This window comes from Eretmochelys imbricata, chromosome 10 (assembly GCF_965152235.1).
Source record: "Eretmochelys imbricata isolate rEreImb1 chromosome 10, rEreImb1.hap1, whole genome shotgun sequence".
Taxonomy (NCBI): Eukaryota; Metazoa; Chordata; order Testudines; family Cheloniidae; genus Eretmochelys; species Eretmochelys imbricata.
In genome coordinates, this window is record NC_135581.1 from 59,165,035 (window position 1) to 59,183,523 (window position 18,489).

The 18,489-nt window shown below is 37.8% G+C and overlaps 1 protein-coding gene across 6 annotated transcripts in view; it reads right to left on the reverse strand.

Moving 5' to 3' along the window:
- Nucleotides 1-18,489, reverse strand: part of TCF12 (transcription factor 12) — a 286,435-nt gene that overhangs the window by 56,952 nt on the left and 210,994 nt on the right. For all 6 annotated transcript variants that reach the window (XM_077828594.1, XM_077828597.1, XM_077828596.1 and 3 more), the window contains 2 exons: nt 8,437-8,572; nt 4,855-4,907 (listed from right to left, as the gene is read on the reverse strand). In XM_077828594.1, the coding sequence (XP_077684720.1) occupies nt 4,855-4,907; nt 8,437-8,572 (189 nt within the window). The remainder of the gene's footprint in view (nt 1-4,854; nt 4,908-8,436; nt 8,573-18,489) is intronic.

The window sequence follows — 18,489 nt, forward strand, 5'->3', positions numbered from 1 at the left end:
AGTAGGGTCTCAAGATTAACATTTCTTTGGTATGTTACAGAATTTTGTGGCCTGGACACTTTAAATATTTACTATTTATTTACTACTTTACAAACAAACAAAAGGCAAGTTCCTATCCTGAGGAGCTTACACTTTGATTCAGACATAACAAACAAGGCATAACAATGAAAAGTGGTGATGGGAGTGTGGAAGGACAGGGGATGGAGGTTACCCAATAAGTAATCATGAGTTCTATGTATTCTACCCACACAATTTATTGGAATTAGTCAACGGGATGCTCTCAGTTTGCCAGTCAGGGAATTTTGCATTAGACCTGGCCACATCACCTATCGATCTCAGAACCACCTCAACATAAGAACGGCCATACTGGGTCAGACCAAAGGTCCATCTAGCCCAGTATCCTGTCTTCTGACAATGGCCAATGCCAGGTTCCCCAGAGGGAATTAACAGAACAGGTAATCATCAAGTGATCCAACAAGGGACACCATCCCTGCCCATCCTGGCTAATAGCCATTGATGCACCTATCCTCCATGAACTTACCTAGTTTTTTTTTTAACCCTATTATAGTCTTGGCCTTCACTCCTCTGGCAAGGAGTTCCACAGGCTGACTGTGCGTTGTGTGAAAAAAATACTTCCTTTTGTTTGTTTTAAACCTGCTGCCTATTAATTTTATTTGGTGACCACTACTTCTTGTGTTATGAGAAGGAATAAATCACATTTCCTTGTGTACTTTCTTCACACCATTCATGATTTTATAGAGTTTTATTTTATCCCTCCTCAGTCGACTATTTTACAAGCTGAAAAGTCCCAGTCTTATTAATCTCTCCTCATATGGAAGCCATTCCTTACTTCTCATCATTTTTGTTGCCCATTTCTGAACCTTTTCCAGTTCCAATATATCTTTTTTTGAGATGGGGCGACCACATCTTCACGCAGTATTCAAGATGTGGGTGTACTTCAGAGTTTTCTGGCACCAAGGACAATTCTCTAAAAAGCTAGGACACTCCCCATCTGCTAGAAGGCTGCTATATTCACTCACCACGGCGAATTTTACTTTATTTTTAATATCAATTATCAGAGCCTCAAACTCTGGAGTTTAGATAAGCAGACAGAAGTTTGGAAATTTATCTGAAACTATGGATGAACTCAAAGTCCTATACATTTTCATCTCAAAACAGGTAAAACCAAGTTGCTTTCATGGGGGAAGACACCCAATGAGCTGTTACCTTCCTTCAGGCCAGTTTCCTGTCTATTGCCCTTATGGAGCACCACCCCAGCTTTATACCTACAGAATTGGGGAGGTGAAGCGCCATTCTTTTGAGAGAAAACGTGAGGCATCTTTTCCATTTCTCTTCTATGCATCCAACCCAACACTCAAAGTCAATGTAAAGACTCGCAATGACTACCATGGGTGCTTGACAGGATGTTTGTGGTATCTCCTTTCTGCTTATTTGTCTCTCTTTCCCACCCCACCCACTTGAAACAAATTAGGTCATTTTCCTTATTCTTGCTATGTCACTGCTCCACTATAGCTGTTCTTAATGGAGGAATTTGTACAATAAATGATAAGTTGGCACATGTAAGTGGCATACATCCTATAGCTGGTGACATGTCAAGACTCCCATAATCAGTCTATGAATTATTTTATCCTGAACATGATTCTAAACTGCAATTGAACCTAGAAACAGGACTTTGCTGGTAGAATATATATTCATTGATATTTTCCTGTTAAGTGGAATTTTAAACATTATGTAAGAATTTTAAAGTACTGTCTGAAGACTTAGGAATATGTTGACCAAAGTACATAAGATTAGAAGGAAGACTCGGAGAAAGGGCTGGTGTTTTTGAATCTCTGTGAGAAAGGTAATAGCTGATAAGCAGAAACTGTATCATAGTGTAAACATATATCTTTCGAGGTGACACAGGCCTTGTGCGAGGCAACACTCTTGAAAAGTAGGCTACTGTAAAGATTTACTGGATAGGTTTAAGGTTTTTTTTCCTTGCCCTCTTTGCACAATATGCATGGATGGAGCTAGATTTAAAGCACATAGTCGGATCTAACTGCCTGTACACAAGCACTCTCTGTATGCTTTGGGAACCCTTGTCTCCCTGCTGTGTCAAGCTAAGTCCCACCCATATAAAATATACTATTTCCAGTGTTGTTCTATGTCATGAAAGCTTAAAATTCACTTTCTGCAAACATTCTTGCAAATAAAACTCAGATACTTTGTCTTCAGAAAGCGAACACAAAAGGGATGCAAGCAAAGCTAGATTCATTCTGATATAAATTTCATTTGTCACTCACCAAAATGTTGGAGGTGTTCATCCAGATCTAGTAATTTTCTAGCTAGTTTGTTTTTCACTATTATGACACAATCAAGAACAAGTGGAAAAATTCATCTCAAAACAAACAGTTTTGCAAAACATCTCAAACCATAGGAAGATTATTTATTTAAAAATCCTTATCTTTCTAAAAGAGCAACATTAGTTTTCCAATTAAATGAAGATTACCTAGGAAGTTAAAGTACTAAGAAGCATCATCTATGTTTACATTAAATTCATTATAAATATTAAGGGAATCTATCTTTTAGAAACTCAATTAGAAATGTCTTCCTATGGCTTGTAAAATATTTTAAGTAATAATTAAAGCCTCTTTCCCCTCCTTTGTTATTTTCCATCTAATGATGATTTTCATTTACTGAGTAGAACATCTGCAGCACAGAAATTAAATATGCTGATTCACTTTTTACTTTCGCCAAAATACAATCTGACTTGTTAGCATAGCACATTCCAAATAATTATGCTTGTGTTCCTTTTCCTTAATTCTCACCTCAGAATTTCAAGAAGTCACAAATTTCTGTAACAGTCAGTAAAATTTAATTTTGTTCAATCTTCTACCAAAGACAATGCATTTTACATTAAAAAAATCAGAATTTTGTTTGAATTTGGCATCATCTTGCTTAGAGGTTACAATCAGGACCCTAGCCATTAAAATACATAGAAACAATGACTTTACAAAATATATCACCAGCATACTGATGACTCACAGTATCTGCTTTCTCTCTCCATCACTGAGATTTGTTCAGTGTTTAATAAAATCAGCCTTTTGCTATCCTGTGTCTTCATTTAGAAGACAAAAAATTAAATAAGAAACATTAAAAACATACTGCTTCTTAACATTAGTGTTGGGTAACAGAAATGAGATGAATTTTTCATTCACCAATATGATCTCTTTACCTGGCCAATGCAACTAAATATTAATACGTAATTTAACTTTTATGACTCTCCCAGAATTATAGCAATCAATTAAACAAAAATTGCACAGTTACATGTTTTAGCTACTCTGTCATTTTTAATATATTTTTGTTAATCTAGAAGAAATCATCTGTTAACTGGAAAGGCACCCCTGCATAACACACAACTGTTAAAATGTAAATTGCCACACTATTTTTAGCTGCTGCCGAAAAAAATATATTCCTGGCCTCGGGAATAATGATTTGAGGCACTGTGTTCATTTTGTTGATCAAGCCGCTATTCAGCCTCTAGTGGGGTCCAAGTGCTTATGCAAGCAAAAGCTTTTAAGCATGCCTGCAGCTGCAATCCTGGCTTCCAGGTAGGCTGCAGGTTCAGAGCACAGCTGCCCCAGGCTGTCTAAACTATCTCAGTTCCACCTGGAAGTATGGTTAAAATGGGGTTTCAGATTCAGGTTTTTGTATGTCACAGTGAAGGTGGGAAGTGAAGGAAAGGGGGGGGGGGTGACTAGAAGACACCATCTATGCTTCAGAGTTAATACAAAAATAAAATAAAATAAAAAGATCAGACCCTTTTTGCTCCTACTGTATTACTGTTGCCAGTGCAGTGCATTCTATTCAGCCTATATGGCTTTGAGTTATGACTCATCCAACTGCACCTGCACCCGTGTGTTAAGTACTGCCAAATAAAAGCCCAACATCCATTTACACAACAAAGAGATGTACCCCGCAAGGCAGTAGAGCTTCTCTCCCCTTCCCTCTTGTTTATTGTGAACAGGGGGGGGAAAATCCTTCCTTCACTTCACTGGGGATTTTTCACTCCACGTGGATTTTTAAATGCAGATTCATTTAAAAACAATTTTCTTCCTTTAAAGAATAAAGTATATTTAATACCACAAAACACCCCTATAGCATTAGATTATCACAGCCATTAATGATTTTTCACCAAAACCCTTCCAACCTTTTTCATCAAAGCCCTTTATTCTCAAAGGATAAATTTTCTAGCAAAGAGGGATCAACAAACTAGTTGCTTGAAAGCCTTCCTGATGGTAGGCTGAAGTTAGGAAAAGCTTAATGAAGGCTTTAAAATCCACCAGGGCTTCACAATGAACATCTGACTTAGTGATTTATGCATATTAATAACCTCAGTCCTACTGAGGCAAGCTGAGCTGTACATGTCCTCCGAATCTTAATGTCTTCAGCTCCATTGGGATTATTACAAATGTAAATTTCTAAGATTCTCAGCTATTAATCTCTGTCTGTCCTCCTGTTCAGCAACATAATGACTAATTAAACATCAAAAGACCTGTACAGGAGATCTTCTTTGACAGCTCCTGGCCCAGCTCTGTTCCCCAGAGGGGAATTCAAATGACAGGGACAAGTGGGTAAGTGCATATGAGTGAGGTACAAACCATTGCTATGAAATCTAAAAACTACACATCAAATGTGTATATAGACCTTAGAAACTGATCCAAAATAGCTTGGCTGTTTATGGTCACTAGATAAAGCCTTCCTAATGATAACTTAAAAGATTTGTATGTCAAGTAAACAGTGCGCTTTGAGCCCAATTTGTTTACTAGAAGTTAAAAATTCAGTACTTACAGAAGAAGGCAAACCAGGGGGCACCTTTCTTACTTTCTTTGTCTGTAAAGGATCTGCACACAGAAAACAACACATTTCATCAGCTATGCTGTGTTACAAAGGAGTAACAAGAACGAACAACCACACTAAACAACTGATTATTTATTTTTCCCACAATACAGTCCCCATTTTCTAGCTTTATGCATCTTTTCCTCTGTACCAATGAAAGGCGCCTTACACACATTACAAGAAGGTTACAATGACTAACACGTTTGTGCCCTTTTCTACAATCCTGCCTTGCTCACATTACCTTTGATCTCAGGGGATTCTCCTTGTGGAAAGGCAGTCACCCCTGACAACAATAACACTATAAGGTACATCAATACCATAATGCATTCACTAAACAATGGCCTGTAAAGTGCACAAGGTGGAAGGTGGATTGACTGTGGACATAAATGAATCCCCCACTTGTGTTCTTGGTAAAATTAGAATTACAAACACCTCTTTGGTATATTAAAATCCAAATTAATGTAAACTGTTGCTTTTTAAAACAGAAATTTCATCTAAATGGATTACAACATTCACATGCAGGGTTTATTGAAGCACCTCAGCTACCAGCAACAGTGAAGCTGATTAACCAACTAGTCAACATTCTTCGTAAGACACCAAGAAAATCCAAATCATCTTTCAGAACATTTGGAAAGTTGGAAATATGGCACCCACTTCTCTACACCAATAATTGACTTCCATGTCAACAGGGAAACCTATGGCTGCATACATTAAGAACTGAAAAAAATGCACAAAATAAAAAACTCAGCCACTATAGTCAATGGACAAATTAGATTTCCTGGCATTACAGGTCTGCCCCAATAAATAATTGATCTGGTGACATCATCGTTTGCACTTTGGATTCATCCAGTTTTCAACCATAATCCAAAACAAACTCTTCCATCTTTAGAATTACAATAGTGAATTTAACCTTTGGTTGCAGCAAGCTGAAAAGTATCTTCTTCCTCCATAGTGTAATAAAGGTGAGAAGGTTCAGGAACAGAAAGATAATAAAAGCAACAAGTTTATTTTCTATCCCTCACTTCTCCTCAGGATACCTCTCCTATGGTATGCTCAGAAGTGTTTACACTGTATTTTCTAAAATTATTGCATACATTTTCAAGGGGTGGTTCTTTGCTTGATAGCACCCCTACTTTACAGCCACAAATTTTCAGGTCTTGAGTTCCAGCCACTCAGTTCCAGCAAGGACAACAAGGACTCTACTACAGATCCACAAAGGTATATGCCCCTTGATTTTTGCCTTCTAACAAGCAGCATAAGCTGGAGTGAAATTCCTCTGGAAACACCAAATTGGACCTAATCTTAAATCAAAAACCGGTGACGCCACCCAATTTTATATAGTTTCCACATAAAATCATAATTCATCCTAAATTTTAGGTTTGTAACGGCACCTAAAACTAGACTAGCTTGACATGGTTGGAGGTCCAACTATGAAGGTTTCACATATCTCTAGTGTCTCACTTCACATTCAGTGTCGTTCCATACCAGTCCAGAGGAGACACTTATGTGGTTCCCAGGCACCAGTCCCACTCAACACCCAAGCGTATGCTCTATCTACAGCATTCTGTCACAGCTGATTCAATCAGCACAGGAGTAAAGATTAGATTCAGCAACTGAAATTGTGGCTATGTCTACACATTTGTGCCCTTTCTGAAAATCGTGCCATGTTCACATGAACTTTGATTTTCAGGGGAAGGCAGTAATCTGAAGAGGATTACATTAATGTGAACTAGCATACTTTTAGTTTGCACCTGCAGCGTCCACATGGGGGAGTTACAGTGCAACACTTTGGTCTGAACTGTGGAGCAGTGTAGACAAGCCCTCAGTCTCCTACATAACTGTCCATCATCCTAGCTCTAGTACCCTGGCCAGCCTCCTTGCAAGGTGTTTTACTGAATGTACAGTAAGACCACATTCTCTTTAAATGTTCCTGTTCTCAGCCACATCCTGGAGAACTTTTCAGGTTTGTTTATTAACAGTTCTCACCTGTATTAAGAAGCATGTGTTACAAAGGACTGCATAAAAAAAGGCACTCTCCAAAACTAAATGGCAATTATCTTGGTGAATGAGTTTGAATATCAGAAATGGACAAACAGGAGTTAGTTATTTTTGTAAAGGATAATTCTAAAAAGTCTGCCTTTTCTAATTTAAGACATTAAAAAAAACATTACTTCAACATATTCAGTACCTGTTTCAATAAGTCACACAAATGGATCATTTCTGTTAACTGCTAAAACTCCAAGAAACAAGTTCTCATTTCATGAAGTTTTGTTATGGATAAACAATGGTTTAAATTGTAAAGTTAAGTACAGTCAAGTTACATATACTACGTAGCCAAAATAAATCTTCATTTGATGTATGTAGGTAAAAGTAGCACACAGGAAGAGAAACCAAAAATGTGCAGAAATAAAGCAGAAAATGACAGCAATTTCAGTGACCTAAAAATGAAAAGTACAGTTTGTGATAATTTTCTAAAATGGAAAATCAGATGGGGGGATTTTTTTAAAAAAAAAGTATTTAAAAAACTGGAGCATGCATACAAAATGAAATATTTTCAACTTGGACTTTACATTATTTTGGATAGTTTCAGACTTAAAGAGCATCTATATCATAAAGTAATATAAATGACTAAGCACTGGATTGTATAGTTGATACAAATACCTTACAACTTGCAGTAATCAGATGTTCTGTTAGTGACTAACAGTAATATGTACAGTAAGGTCCACTTATCTCAGAGCAACTCCAGAATATGAGGTACATAATATTATTTAATTGTGACCAACCTTAAAAATCTCCCTTGAATCATATTTCTGTTATGCATCTGATGGTATACACTAAATAAGAACAGGTTTCAGAGTAGCAGCCGTGTTAGTCTGTATTCACAAAAAGAAAAGGAGTACTTGTGGCACCTTAGAGACTAACCAATTTATTTGAGCATAAGCTTTCGTGAGCTACAGCGAAGTGAGCTGTAGCTCACGAAAGCTTATGCTCAAATAAATTGGTTAGTCTCTAAGGTGCCACAAGTACTCCTTTTCTTTTTACTAAATAAGAAGTCTCGTTTTCCTGTTGATTACTATACTGTCTTTAACTGAAACAAAAATTACTGGGATCCTTAAACCAACTACACACAACTCTAGATCATCTGAATAAAGTAACTTCAAGCATAAAAAAAGGATAATTATTCTTCCCTTTACATTTTCAAAGTGTATAATGGTAATGACCTCAAGGTCAGGCATTTCTGCGAGTTAATGATGGCCTGGGTTAAGGGCACTCAGCTACTTCAGCTGGTCATCAACTGCTATCCATCTGTCATTACTGCTTACACAATTAAGAATTTTTTACGCAATACTAAAATCAATGTATTAAACAAAATTACACTTAATTTTGTATTATCCCTTATTTAGCTATCTCATGTAGCAGACATTGCCCTTGAAAGAGTAATTTGCAACATATAAAAAAGATATTATCTAAAATAAGGTGGGATGTGAAAAGTGCATCAGCGTTAAAGGTCTAAGAATAGTTCACGTTACTGACCAAGAGCTGATGAGTCATGAAGTGGTCTTCGGCGTGGATTTGCAGAAGAAAATGGGTAATATGGTGTTCCAGGTTTTCCTGAGGATGACAACTGACCAGGACTTCCAAGCCCCATATCTGATCGAAGGAGACTGGACTGTAAAATAAACAATGAAAAGCAAATTATTGTAATTACTAAGCTTCAAATTAGGTTGTAAATGAATTATTAATTATGCTAGCTGCTTGTGACAGTTTTAGCCAGTTATTCAATTTTTAATCAAGGTTTTAAAGTTTAAAGAAATGTTGATATTTTTTATTATTATTCAGAGAATGTACTTTTGCAATAGCAGAGAGACCTATAGCTCAATTTTAAAGACCAAAATAAATTTTGCTGTGAGTCTGGGAAAAGGACTTAATTCCACTAAAAAGGTCTACCTACTAATACATCATACCATACTGTAAACAAAATTATATTTATTTGCTAAATTTGTAAAATAATTAAAAAATTGATTAAACTGTTAAAAGATATCATTTACAGTGTGAGATTAGGATATATTATTCAGGTTTAGTATGCACACACTGAAATTATACACACAGAGAAATTATCCTGAAGAGCAATTTAAAACACAAAAGCCAAAGTATACATTGATTACATGTAATGTGTGGAATATTCAATAATGGTGAAAATGTTATAAGCAATTCCGTATTTACACATGCATAGAGGGAGAGTGAGTCATCGTTTAAAGCATAATTTTAATGTTACTCCTGCCTGGTTTTGGGTTTCGTCACGAACCCAAATCTTGGGCTGAGTTTTGGTCGCTGCAGAGGGCCTTTGCCATTGAAGGTGGAAACCATGCTTAGCTCTGCAGTTACAGGTTGAAACAAACCCCAAACTCAGAGTGAAACTCAGAGTGTTCTCTATAAAGTAAAAAGACAAGGAGTACTTGTGGCACCTTAGAGACTAACAAATTTATTTGAGCATAAGCTTTCGTGAGCTACAGCTCACTTCATCGGATGCATGCAGTGGAAAATACAGTAGGGGGATTTTATATACACAGAGAACATGAAACAATGGGTGTTACCATACACACACTGTAACGAGACTGATCAGGTAAGGTGAGCTATTACCAGCAGGAGAGGGGGAAAAAAAAAAAAAAAAAAAAACACTTTTGTAGTGCTAATCAAAGTGGGCCATTTCCAGCAGTTGACAAGAACGTGTGAGGAACAGTGGGGGGGAAAATACACATGGGGAAATAGTTTTACTTTGTGTAATGACACATCCACTTCCAGTCTTTTATCCCCCTACTGTATTTTCCACTGCATGCATCCAATGAAATAAGCTGTAGCTCAGGGAAGCTTATGCTCAAATAAATGTGCTAGTTTCTAAGGTGCCACAAGTACACCTGTTCTTTTTGCGGATACAGACTAACATGGCTGCTACTCTGAAATCTATAAATACTGTATATGGCTACTGAACAGAAGAAGCCCATTTCTCTATAACAGTAACTCTGAATACCTCCCACAGCTTTCCCTCATACATTAAACAGTCCACACTGCATGAGCCATTTCTTACATAACAATTTGGCATCTACAGTAATACACCTTAATGGCAACTCTGAGCCAACTAGCATCTCTTACATAAGTTCTTTGATCTCTTTTTCTTCATGCTGGATCACCACCTGAAGCCTGGTGCAGACCCAACCAATTTACTTTGTGTTTTATAGCCTTACTTTTATTATACTAATCTAATTTGTGATAAAATCAACCTCAAAGATAATTATGCAGATACAAAGAAGAGATGCTAAAAGCTTGCTGCTGGGTATTAGGACAACTTAATATTGTTTGCCTAGGCTTAAACTGTGCTAACAATACCTGATAATTGAGTTGCAGGACAACAAGTGACAGGAAATGTTGAAAATAATTTATCATTAAACATTTTAAAAAATGCAACTTCAAACAGAGTTTCCCAAGCAGCAGAGTATTTTATAGGGGCTACAAGTTAGCTTTGATTTTTAGCAACCCTCCAAATCAGATGATGTAAACAATTCAGTATATAGACAGCATTAACATTCAAAATTATCCTTAAGTTAAATTTAGTGATGTGAAAACCAAGTGGTTTAGTATTTGTATCTCACCAAAATGTGCACTAGATGCTTCACAGCTTACGTGAATTCCTTTCCTCTAATTCCTTCCTTGACCTTAGCCAATCTGGCTTCCGCTCTAACTGCTGTCAGTCATTTCATGCCAGTACAATGGGTCTATGTCACCTTACTGTGCATCCCATCATAACTAGGAGAAGAGCGGTGTAACTACAGCACTGTTGTTCTCTTGTGATCCCCAGCAGCCAGAATGGCCCCTTGGCACACAAGTTACAGCCACCTTTGTCCCCACCCTGCAGCCATGACAAGTACAGTACTTACATTTATCAATGCCAGGACTGAATTAACTCCTTTTCTTTCCTCCTAACCACTCTCTAATCTCCCTCTATCTGTAGCTTTTTCTATGCCACGCCACAATCCCCTGCATCACTCAGGCCTGTAACCTGTGTGCTCTCTCTTCAACTCTGCCCTCTCACTAGTCCACAGATTCAGGGGTCCCACATCCAAATCTTGCTACCTCTTCCTCTTAAAATGTCCAACATCTGTCCTTTTCTTTCTGTTCACGTTGTTGACACTATCATCCACACCTTCATCTTTTCTGTCTGGACTTCTGCAACTTCTGAGAGGTTGCTGGTTACCCAAGGTCACTGATAGGCTCACAACAGGACTAGTTCCTCAGCCCCTCTCCATTTGTTCTGCATTAGCTCTGGTGCTGAAAAGCTGTCAGAATAAAATGTGGCCCAAGGACTGCATAGTGTAAGGAACAACTCTGTGCTGCTTTGTGCTGATACAAGACTCGATATCATACCACCTTTACAACCCCTCACCCTCAGCTGCCGGGTACCATCTTTTTTTGCTTATAATGAATGAATAAAACCTGAAAACTTAATTTTAAAAATAAAAAGGGTTAAAACAAAGCAAGTCCGTGCTTTGTTTTAACCTTATTAACTTCAGGAATAACAAGTCTGATTTTCCCTGTTTTAGTTGGAGGATGCAGAGATGTTAGATGTTTCTTACACATCTTCTCTTCCAGCAGTATACAGGGCACTTGAGTTAAGTAGGTGTTAGCAAAACACAAAAAGTTTTAAAGCATCCTGAACTAAAATAGCTTACCCACTCAATCAGATTTCACATTCTTGATATCTATGATGCCATAATCTTACTAGTTCTCTAGTCTGTCTAGAGAATATTCCAGGAAAAGCAAAGTAGAGAAGGCCTGAATTTTATTAATTAAAAACACATACAAGATTTTTTCTTAATAATTTTAAGGCTGTCTTTACACATAATAAAAGGCAGCAAAAAGGGAATGAAGCAATTTCATTTCCTTTTCCAGGTCACCTTCAAAAACCTGTCAATTTTGCCTTTAAAAGATACATAAATATACCTCATTGTTCTGCAGTACTATTGAATTATCAAAGCTGCTACTTAAACCATTTGGCAAGTTTTTAGAGGTGACCACCATATAGAAAACTTAGTTTGGGTATGCAAGTTCTTGCTTTCGACCTAACATCATTTAAAGGAACAGATCAAAACCAGTCAGCAGTAAGTAGTGTGCATATTTCAAGGTTGCTCAAAGGGCTGCAGAATTTGCCTGCAGCCCAGGAATATGTGGCTTTGGAAGAAAGTACCCTCCTGCTTTGCAAAAACATCTCAGATTGGCAGATATAGCAGGGGAAAGATTCCAGTCCATATTTAACTGTCTCAGGATGTCACTTATAAGAGCATGCAGTGTTCATAGAATCATAGAATATCAGGGTTGGAAGGGACCTCAGGAGGTCATCTAGTCCAACCCCCTGCTCAAAGCAGGACCAATCCCCAGTTTGTGCCCCAGATCCCTAAATGGCCCCCTCAAGGATTGAACTCACAATCCTGGGTTTAGCAGGCCAATGCTCAAACCACTGAACTATCCCCCCCCCAAACTCTAATGACTGGGCTTGTTGTTGTAGCCTTGTTGGTTTCAGGATATTAGTGAGACAAGGTGGGTTAGGTAATATTCTTTTACTGGACCAACTTCTGAGCGAGACACGCTTTCGATCTACACAGAGCTCTTCTTCAAGTCTGGGAAACTCTGTGTAGGGTGAAAGCTTCTCTCTCTCACCAACAGAAGTTGGTCCAACAAAAGATATTACCTCACCTACCTTGTCTGTCATAAAAGCAGTCAGAGAGAGATGGGAGCATTCCAGCAACTGACCTTATGCAATGACAGTAGCTTTCATGATGCCTTTTGTGGTTTCCCCCTACCTAAAAAGGGGAACCCCAAAAGGTCATCTCTTTCACACAGGCAACAGGAAAAGCTGCTGGAAATTATCCACATGGACATTCTCTACCTATACAGGGAGAAGTGGGTACTTAGTTTCTGGTATCTTAGGAGAAAACACGTGAAGGAAGGAAAGGACAATGAGTGTGGAAATTCTCTCTTCTACCAATTCACCTCTGCCAAGTAATTCCCCAAAGACAGATGCCCACATCCCTCCCAACTCCTACTTCTCAGCGGTCAGCCTCCATTCATGAAAACTACAACCCTCAATCTTTCCAGTTGTCAAACATACCAAATCTCTACCACCTTTGCTTACACCCTTTGTATTGCCATAACCTGATTTCTGCAAGGACATAAAATAAGTGTTGAGACATTCAAGAACTCTTCATTATTACCGTATTATAATACAACTAAAAGAATCCACTCTTTTGGTTTGTTATTGCATTTATTTTACACTGAAGCAGAAATGTTAGTCAGTGGCTCCAGTACTGACATGCTACAGCAACCAGGAGTCTAGCCACAGAGTTCAGAGCTAGTTGGACACAGCAATCAATAGAATAATCACAAGACCTGCATACAGCAAGTCTCAGAATATACAGCGCATTGTGTAAAAATCTAATAGCAGCACAGGTTAATTTGTAAATCTACGCTATAGAGTTATTCTCCAAGTATAATCTTCTGATATTACTGCAACTGAAGGAGGCATATTAAGTACAACTGGTTACATATAGTTTTTTCTCTGTCTGCCACAGTAAAATAAAATAGATGTCATTAGCTCATCTTATTGACTTTTCTGCCTGTCTGAACCAATTGAGAAGCAATATTGACTAGGACTGATCCTGTCCTAAGGGCACCTGATGGAAAAAGGAATACAAAAATACCTCTAACAAATTGGTTAGTCTCTAAGGTGCCACAAGTACTCCTTTTCTTTTTGCAGATACAGACTAACACAGCTGCTACTCTGAAACAAATACCTCTGAGGATACAATGACTAGCAAGGAAACTTTGTATTATCAGTACAAGGCTACTCTGGGCTAACTGCTTCTAGTCTCTTCACAGGCATCAGTTTACTGAAATGACACACAGCTTAGTTCTCAGCATTAATACAGAATGTTCAAGTCCTCAGTCACCTAGAACCTCATCTGCTAAACATGTATCCAATTACTAAGGAATAATCAATGACTAGTTATCCTCCAGAAACACTGGATAACACTGGCTGGATTAGTGTCATCACAGAAAAACTGACATCATTAAGTAACTGCCTCTCTGAATTACATGAAACAAATACCCATGTTGTAAATAAACAAGACAATTAATATAAAAAGAAAAGGAGTACTTGTGGCACCTTAGAGACTAACCAATTTATTTGAGCATGAGCTTTCGTGAGCTACAGCTCATTTCATCGGATGCATACCGTGGAAACTGCAGCAGACTTTATATATACACAGAGAATATGAAACAATACCTCCTCCCACCCCACTGTCCTGCTGTGGCATATTTTGGCACATATTTCCTCCCACCCCACTGGCAGGACAGTGGGGTGGGAGGAGGTATTGTTTCATATTCTCTGTGTATATATAAAGTCTGCTGCAGTTTCCACGGTATGCATCCGATGAAGTGAGCTGTAGCTCACGAAAGCTCATGCTCAAATAAATTGGTTAGTCTCTAAGGTGCCACAAGTACTCCTTTTCTTTTTGCGAATACAGACTAACACGGCTGTTACTCTGAAACCAATTAATATAAAGGAATTTTTTTAATGATTTGTAGTAGATACTAACCAGAAAAAAGAAAAGGTTTTTATTTCAGTCAACCAAGTGACAGAACAGCCCTAATTCCAAAAAGGCAAATAACTGGTTATGGAGGCAGGGAGAGTACACTCAGCTGCACTGCTTTTCTGCACCCACCCTTCAATTTAACCCAGGAAACAGCTTTGATGATGGCCTCAATGGAATCAACGTGACCTGCCCCAAGAGGTAAAACTGCTACAGCGCTCACCAGCTGATGGAAAAGCATTCTAGGGGAAGGGGTGATTCAGCAAAATATGCCACAGAAGAATGAAATAAAGAAGAATCACCTCTTCACACACAGGAAGGAAGGAAGAGTGTATTCTGTCTACTTTCATAATACAAAAAGTTAGATTTGTATAACAGTTTTTACATGTACTGCAATATATATATTTAATTAGCTTCAAATTGCATATTAAGTTAATCTCCATGCCTAACTAAAACATTATGATTTTGTGAACAGTAAATACTTTGTTTGCTTTTTGAAGCAAACGTGTATTTTCAAATGATTTTAAAACTGGATTCTTTCACAGGTTTTGGGAAGGAAGAAAGGAAAAAGTTACCCCTACTATTTTTTAAGACATCATTCTTTCTTACTTCTGTGGACCTCCAAAATTCTGTTGACACAATCGGATTATGAAGTAGCATTCTGCTTCCTATTAAGGTGTTTTCAGTAGAGTGCAAATAAATAATTCTAAAACTCTGGTAAGCAGTTCTTTAATTTTCGAAGCGTAATTTATGAAAATGAAAAACTGGTTTAAACGAGTGTTTTAAATGTCTCTGCATTATATTCTTCAAACGATCTCAAAGATTTGGGTTATTTCTAGAGCAGGAAATCAGGTAATGCTTAAAAATGTGTTAGCTAACATTTTTTAACTAACATCTTTAAATGTTCGTATGAAAATGGGTTCGCTGGTTGCCTCTGACCCAAGGCTCTTTTCTAAGGGCTCACCATGATCACCACATACATTTTTGAGGGTACCATTCTGTTTGTCTTAGTTTCAAACACATTTTAGTTAAAGTATGTTAGCTAACCATGTTTCATTGGATGCCCCTTGATTCACTTTATTTCCTGGAAACAGGGTGAGATGCAGAGTGGTGACTGTGTTTGCAGACACCAACCCCCTTCCACACACAGCAGATCAGTCTGAGGTCTGATGTATTTGGTGCTTTCCTGTATGATGCAGAATTAGCCTGGACAGCTATAAACACAGGCATTTGAGAAGCTGTAGATGCCATCCTGGACTAAAACACTACAAGTGATGCAACCTGGCCCTAGCCCTGTTCAGCTGTGCAATGGATTGGCTCCTTGAATACATACATGCTAATATCAGTATAACTGCCAGTTCAACCTCTCTCCTGACCTGGATTATGTGGATGTCATTGACCAATTTGGTCAGGACACAAACAATCTCAAGGATTCACTAGAGAGCTTCCAGCATGAGGGAGCTGCCCTTGGGCTAAGGATTTCTTGGGCAAACACAAAAATCCACAATGTTGGTGCAAAAATTGTGATACAAGACATCTGTGGCTTCTGGATAAATTATGGAAGTAGCGGATGACTTCCTCTATCTAGGCCATAAAATATTATCAAATGGGCACAGCCAGCCCTAAGGAAAACTGGTTTAGCAGCCTCAGCCTTAAAGGACCTGCACAAGGTCTGGAACCAAAAGAATGTGAAACTATATACAAAAGTACAGATTGATCGAACCTGCATTCTTTCAATTCTCTTATATGGATCTGAAACATGGATGTTGCTTCAACAAGACATCAGCAGGCTGGAGGCATTTCCATATGTGTTGTCACAAGCCACTAGTGAATATAAGATGTTTTGACTATCCGTATTAGGCACATATCACTGAGAACTGGCTTCGAGAGTCATCGCTGGCTACTGCCGGCTTGCTCACCTCAGAGACAAAGTCTCCACATATTAATCTCTGAAGATCAGAATTGAGGTCAGGAGGGCACTTGGCCCAGTGGCACTCGTGGAGTTCCCACAATTAACATGGCTAAACCAGATCAGTAATAATTCTATGGCGCTCTTAGACTCCTGGAACAAAGTTATATAGTGTGATCATGGTCACCGGGCGCTATGTACTTCCACTGCCTCAGCGCATTTCTTTTATTGTTGTATGTTAGTTAATATGTTTTTAAGTACTATCTAATTTTCTAGTCTTGGCTACATGAGGCAAAATTCTGCCCCCAGGTACAACTGCACAAGCTCATTATATTTATTAGCCAACTACCAAGGGGATGCTTATAGGAAAGGAGGCCAAAGTTTATCCTGTTATAAACATTTCATTATGGCAAAGCAATTGCAACACCATAGCTAAGGTTGTATTCTGGTTTGCACATGAAACAGGAGTTCAACCTTCAAAAAACAAAAAAAATAAACAGAATATGACTGAAATTTTCAGCATGCAGTCCACAACAGCTTCAATCTTCTGAGGAGTTTCAATAAAGTCAGCCAAATAGTTTCTGCAATTTAATTAAAATCCCCCTCCCCAAATAGTTCACATTTTGAGTCTCTTTTTTTCAGGTCCTTCTAGCTGAAAAGCTACAAAGTCAAAGTCAAAAAATGTAATATGCATTCAGTGGGTACTTTTGGGGTTATATAATTATTTTGTTAATTAACAAAAATAAAATGAATGTGTTAATGTTGCTTTAACTGAATCCTTACATGCCTTGATTACCTGACGGAGAACAAGATTTACAGAGACCAGGACCCTCTATGAAGTAAGAGTTGCTGGTTCAGCATCCACTTTCCTAAGCATGAATGATTTCCAGAAGCATGCAGAACAGATCGTGAAGTGGAGAAGTTTGGTATGTTTGTGATGCTGGGAGAGGGGGAAATCTTCACTGGGGCAGAGTTTAGTTTTTGGTATGTTGTCTGCCCTTGTGCAGGATGTTTGATTCCAGGTGGAGGAAGCGAAGACACATGCTGTTAGATGCCTTAAATTTTCATTTTGTTGCTTGGTGGTTTTGTGTTAACCACAAATCTTAACTCTGACTCACCTTAGCATTTTTGTGTATCATTTAATAAAATGCGGTGATAAAGGGGATAGTCAAGCTCCACTAAACAAGGAGACACAAGGAGGGTGAACTAATATACTTTATTAGATCAATTTCTGTTGGTGAGAGAGAGAAGCTTTCAAGCTTGCCCTGTTTAGGTAAGTTGCACATGTCCACTTCTTTCTGACTGAAAAAGCTCATATAAAGTTAAAAATGCAATAAAGTAATTTCCTTGGGAGATTCTATTACTTTATAGACCTTCTGGCTACAAGACAGCAACTTACCTGAGTCATATGCCATACATCACAGTCAAGTCAAAGTAAACAACTAAGACATGTAGCACTGTATTTTTAACTCTATTCAGTTTTCTGGGTTTTTTTGACAAAAATGTATAAAAACAGACCACAATAAACTTTTAATTTGGAAAATACTGACTTTTGTGAAATTATATTATAATGTTAATTCATTTTAAATTTAAATTCTAGGGATATGTTCGCAATTATCAGCATGTTAAAGAATCCTATCCTGAGAATCTCATTAGACAGTGATGTGAAATACAGTTGTTTCCATTTTGAGAACAAAGGGACTTTGAATGAGTAATCAATAGCAACTGGCAGAAAATGAGACATTAATTATGATCCTCTAGTGTTTTGTCTCAGACAAGGTTTCATTAAACGTATTGTGCTAACCTGTACAGTTTCAAATCATTACCAATACATTTGGCCATATATATTTATTGGAGACAGGCGAGAGCATCTCAAAAGAAAAAAATGTGTTATATGAAGTCTTGAATATTGTTTTTCTTGCTCAATTTGAAATAAAAGCATGGATTGTAAAACATTAGTCATTTTTTAAAAAAATGCCCAAATCTTATAATCTCAGTGTAGTCTCTTGAAAATTTAATTATCTTCTATACCTAAAG